This window comes from Aegilops tauschii, chromosome 1 (genome assembly GCF_002575655.3).
Source record: "Aegilops tauschii subsp. strangulata cultivar AL8/78 chromosome 1, Aet v6.0, whole genome shotgun sequence".
In the NCBI taxonomy this organism is placed as follows: Eukaryota; Viridiplantae; Streptophyta; class Magnoliopsida; order Poales; family Poaceae; genus Aegilops; species Aegilops tauschii.
In genome coordinates, this window is record NC_053035.3 from 258,288,044 (window position 1) to 258,293,918 (window position 5,875).

General features: G+C 47.0%; 1 protein-coding gene across 1 annotated transcript; it reads left to right on the forward strand.

Annotated features, from left to right (window-relative positions):
- Window positions 1-1,637: 1,637 nt before the first annotated feature.
- On the forward strand, window positions 1,638-2,547 carry LOC109746693 (uncharacterized). The gene has a single exon (XM_020305802.4). The coding sequence runs from the start codon at window positions 1,701-1,703 to the stop codon at window positions 2,376-2,378; it is 678 nt and encodes a 225-aa protein (XP_020161391.1). The 5' UTR covers window positions 1,638-1,700; the 3' UTR covers window positions 2,379-2,547.
- The last annotated feature ends 3,328 nt before the right edge of the window (window positions 2,548-5,875 follow it).

The following is a 5,875-nucleotide window of genomic DNA, read 5'->3' on the forward strand; positions in this document are numbered from 1 at the left end:
TGGCTAGGCGGTGCCACTCTTCGAGAACAATATCCAGCCTTGTACAACATTGCTCGCGATAAGAATAATACTATTGCGCAGGTGCTCAGTTCATCCCCCCCCCCCCGAATATTTCGTTCAGGCGGGATTTGACTGGTCCCCGACTTATGTCATGGCATAATCTTTTGTCCCGTCTGGATGCGATTAGCCTGACAGAAGGGCGGGATGTGTTTCGCTGGAACCTTACTACATCAGGGTCTTTCACCGTAGACTCTATGTATTGTGCGCTCACGCATTTTGAGGTACCGGTGAGTAATAATAAGAAAATTTGGCGGTCGAAGATACCAATAAAAGTTAAAGTCTTCATGTGGTATCTTCGTAGGGGAGTTGTTCTAACCAAAGACAACCTCGCACGGCGCAATTGGCAAGGGAGTAAGAAGTGTTGTTTTTTTAGTCATGATGAGACCATCAGACACCTCTTTTTCCAATGCAACTTTGCACGTTCTACGTGGTCAGTCATCCAAATAGCGTCAAGTTTATATCCGCCCACAAGTGTTGCCAACATTTTTGGTCATTGGTTGGACGGTATTTCAAATAGGTTCAAAACGCTATTAAGGGTGGGAGCGTATGCCTTACTATGGTCGCTTTGGCTATGTAGAAATGATTTTGTTTTTAATGACAAAAATGCTTCTCCTTTGCAGGCTATTTTCCGTTGTACGCACTCGCTTCGTATGTGGTCTATGCTACAACGAGCAGAGGTCTAACCGCTGTTCAAGGCGGTGTGTACGCGGTTGGAGCAGGTGGCTACGGAGGTTTTTACCCAACATGGGTGGCATCATAACCTCCGATCGGTCCATCTCACCTTTCGACATAGGCACAGTGTCGGTCTATAGGACTCTACTATTGCCGATTTGTCGGTTTTTGTTTTCTTCTGGTTGTCAGACTTTTGGTGTTCGGCTGTGTGCATCCTAATTATGCAGAGGCCGGGTGTTGCTCATAATGCTTTGTATCCACTTGATGCTACATTTTTGAGTTAATAAAATCGCCCTTTATTGGAAAAAAAAAGCAATCTTGTATTAAAATGTGTGATGTTACTAGTCAAGTTACTCCCATTGTGACTAGTCTAACATCACACATATCAAGGCAAGATGAGTCTATAGCATAATAAATGAAGTATTGTATGTTACCACACATATATTACTCCCCACTATAAAGGAAGTAACATAGTGTTACTACTCATTGTGACTAGTCTAAGTTAGGATAAGGTGGGAAGAAGAGCGGTGGGCAAGCCCCACGGGTGCATGTGTCACGCAACAGAGGCGGCTTGCGCGGCGAGAAATCAGCCGATCTAAAAAGATAGTTTTCCATGATCTAATGGATAAACAAAGATATGGCTTGTAGTGCAGATAAGGCTTGTAGTGCATTCGTGCTTGAAGAAATCAGGAGACAAACGGACAAGTATGTGCGACTTTTTCATTTGAAGACAACGTGATCCTCCGAACCTTCTTGCATCACATTATAAAATACACAGCAGAAGTATTGTTCTACGGTCCATGGTTCAAGAAAAATAGTAGACGAAGTCAAGTCAATTCTTTTGACTGAGCTTACACTACCATCAGGCATCGGCACCCTATATATAATCCCATAGCACAGGCAGCAAATCACATCCACACCACTAGCTCAGCGGCACAGGCCTGCAAGCCTGCAACACCCGCTACAAAATGAAGCTTCAGGTAGCCACAGTCGCCTCCTTCCTCCTGGTGGCCTTGGCCGCGACGGCCCAGGCCGTGACGTTCGACGCGTCGAACAAGGCGTCGGGCACCTCCGGCGGCCGGCGGTTCAACCAGGCCGTCGGCCTCCCGTACTCCAAGAAGGTCCTCTCCGACGCCTCTGCCTTCATCTGGAAAACCTTCAACCAGCGCGCCGCCGGCGACCGCAAGCCTGTCGATGCCGTCACCCTCGTCGTCGAGGACATCAGCGGCGTCGCCTTCACCAGCGCCAACGGCATCCACCTCAGCGCCCAGTACGTTGGCGGCATCTCCGGCGACGTCAAGAAGGAGGTGACCGGCGTGCTGTACCACGAGGCGACGCACGTGTGGCAGTGGAACGGGCAGGGCAGGGCGAACGGCGGGCTCATCGAGGGCATCGCCGACTACGTGCGGCTCAAGGCCGGGTTCGCGCCGGGGCACTGGGTGCGGCCGGGGCAGGGCGACCGGTGGGATCAGGGGTACGACGTCACGGCGAGGTTCCTGGACTACTGCGACTCGCTCAAGCCCGGGTTCGTCGCGCAGCTCAACGCCAAGATGAAGAGTGGGTACACCGACGACTTCTTCGCGCAGATTCTCGGGAAGAATGTTCAGCAGCTGTGGAAGGACTACAAAGCCAAGTTTAGAGGCTGAACACACGTTAAGTTGATGGGTCCTTCACGGCGTGATGGTATAACGCACTACTTCGAATAAGACATGTGTGATGGCATAACACACTATATATACTGAAATGATCAACAGAACATGTGCCTTACGCTCTGTAGTGAAAGACAAATAAACGATTTCACTAATTCGAAATCAACTTTGAGTTACATGTTACTAGCCTTAAGTTCGCGATACGTGAGTGCGTTTGTGTGGTGGTGTGAGTGTGTGCGTGTTGTAATCAGTTTTCTAGAAAAAACAAAAGGTTTTTGCAAAAAAAATTAGAAAAAACAAAAGGTTGTTTGGACTTGGAAAGTCTTAAAGCTGTTTGCGCACGACATGCTTGGATGGGTGGATTCACAACCGCTCTGTGTACCACCATTTTTTGTCCTATATTTGTAGGACTAGACAGTGAAGACATGCAGCATGTTATGACCCACAAACTGGATCAACTCTGATTGTACTAGTGTTGGATACAAATTCATCGTATTATACTAGTGGCAGCTAGTTTTGAAATAGAAAACCCTACAAATTAGGTTTTGTTGAATGTAGCCCATTTTAGATCGTTTTGTGATGAATTTGATTCCAATAATCGAATTCATTTTTAATTCTTTGATTTGCAATTTGGTGTTTGATTGATGGCAAGTAGGTCAAAGCTGGAAGAGGGCGATGGATTTGTTTTGCGCCGGGGATGAGCTTTTGCTGGCCAAGTGCTAGGAGATATGCACCTGGTTTTCGAGCTCGAAATCTCTCGTGATGCACTCACTGGGCCTCGCGTTGGAAGTGATAACGGATGAGCGGAAGCAGCTACTTCCTAAAGGCAAGGGGACAGTCCCAATTGAGATTCTCCTGTGGGCAATGGCAGAGGCGATGGAGTCTCCATATCGTCGACAGCGAGCCCGCTGGTATGAGTACTGCTCCCGCTTGTCCTCGTCGGATCCGGAGGCGGAAGGGCCGGTGAATTTGCGTATTATCCAGGACGCCGACGAGGTGATGGATGAGGAGGATAGTGATGAGGAGATGATGAAGAAGAGGAGAGCTACCACGGAGGGTTGCAGACTATCGCACATGAGGATGCACAAAGAGGAGGGCTATCGGGGGGGGGGGGGGGGGGGTTGGAGATCATCACTCATCCTGCTCAGGAAGACACGAATCTAGCGATTAATTTGGAAAAACGAGGATGAGCAGATGGTTGATTAGGAGCACTTGGAGGCTGATGCTGGCAATGATATGACGCTAGTCACCATGTACGCCCATGCCGGCTTCCGGAATGCCGCAATAGGGGTGGGGCAGTATGAGTTGTCAGCGCGTTTTGAGCAAAATGCTGAACGCTCTCACCGCTGCCTCGCTCGCCATCTTAAGCGTCTCCAACCCCCACCTAGATAGTTCTCACGATCCTACATGTGGATGCGCGTTAAACTGCAAACAGTGTTATGTCGAGGTGTTTAATTAGCAGTTGAATGCTATGTTTTGGATTTCCTACATTGAGTGGGTTTTGCATGTTCAAACATAGTGCCACATGCAGAACTTGGCAAAATAGCAACATGCAGAACTTACCAAAAACAACATCATTCAAAACTTACTTAAAATGGGGTCAAACTTGCAATGTTGACTTTTTTTCAAAACTTGTGGTATTGCAAGTTTATGATTTCTCCCATAAACTAGTTGACACAAAAGGGCCCCATACCCAAGGATTTTAATTTTTGAGGCTTTCTCGTTTTCTTTGAATTTCTTCAACTTGGGTCAAACTTGCAATGTTGACCATTCATACCAAATGGTTTGGAATTTAAACTTTGGTTGTGCCCATTCCATACACCACCAATGCAAAAGCTTAAAATAATTTTATCCAAGGATCAAACTACATCACACATGTAGTTCAAATTTGAGCAATTCGCCATAATTCACTATAAATCCATTAAATCGATGAAATATAGTAATAATACTCTGAAATTCATGAAACTTGGCCAGTGGGCTTCCAATGCGGTCCACTTTAGAGGAAAATGAGAAGACCCAGTGTTACATCTTATTTGAGGCACTTCCTTCATAAAAAAGTTCATTTCTGGCACTTGAAAAATGGAAATAATATTTTTTTATTAACAAAAAATATTTTTTGTACCAACATTGTTCACAGTAGCAACACCAATGGTTGTGCCAGAAATGAGCATGTTAGCACTTGAAAAATAAAAATAAATTAGTGTGTTCTACTTTGGTCAAATAAAAATAAATATAGTAAATTAGTGTGAATTAAAAAACACTTCTATTATCGTAAGACCATCCATGCTTACTTTGTGAACAAGATGATCATGAACTAAATCATCTCCTTCACAAAGCAAGCTTTGATGATTTTATTGTAATAGAAGTTATTTAGTGCATCTGAATGACGACGATGCTATTTAAGATGGTCTGCGAGCCTCTCATGCGGCGATGTGGGACTAAACTTCATCATTTTGTATGTTTGGTTCCCTTGGTTTCATCGGGGAGTATGCTTGGGCGAGGCGCATTCAGAGAGAATAAAACTTACATAGCAGGCCAACACTGTGCAGCCTAGCCCACCTAGGGGCAACCCTGTCTTAAACCTCGCGCCTAGTGGCATAGGAGGATGCGTCCGGGAGCGCCTGCCCCAGCTACGCACCGTCGAGGGCTTCTTCATCCACAGCTCTACACCAAGAGACAGTTACGATACCACGAGTGCAAATCTATCTACTTTCCATCACATTCCCCTCCTCTTGCTTGATCTCTAACCATGATTGAGAACGCCATGGACACGGCGACTTCAAACGATGTAGCCTAAGTGCTATCCCCGACCCACCAGCATGTCCTTTAGCTTCACATCGACAGCGTGAACCTATACGACAAAGATCGCAAGACCGGACGCCCTGAATCATCGCCATCGTGGCCTTCTTCGTTGTCTATAGCCGGCATCGCCGCTGTCGATTTGTCGCCTACTTCCCATCCCCGAGCTTGATAATGTGATGTACAGCCTTACCGTGAACTCCATAGATTTTCCCTCTCTCCTTGTGAACGTTTTCATGTCGTAGTGCCATTAATTGTGAGCCCCCTTTGCCGAGCACGTACGAGCTCATGATGACGCTCCGGTGACCATTTGGTCATCTGCCCATGTCAAACTGCACAACACGTTGCCGCCGAACGACATCAGCAGAAAAAAGCGTTCGAATCTGTGCTTTAGAGGTATGTTGCCTACAACCACAAAACTCCAGCCACGATTGAACTCACCCACTGGTGTCGTTTCCGTCCACCCTCGGCCACCCTGATGCCACCCAACGATGCACACACGCACCAGCGACCCATAGAGGCCAAGATATCGTCCAGCCATCGCCGGAATCGGCTGGACCAGCAACTCTACCCTGCCCTGCTATCTATCGGCAACTGACCATCGATTGGATGACGTGGCCGGAGTTTACAGTGGGAACACATGCCTGTATCCAGGTAACGGTCAAAGGTGTTGACCCGGCGGAAATGGTGTGTTT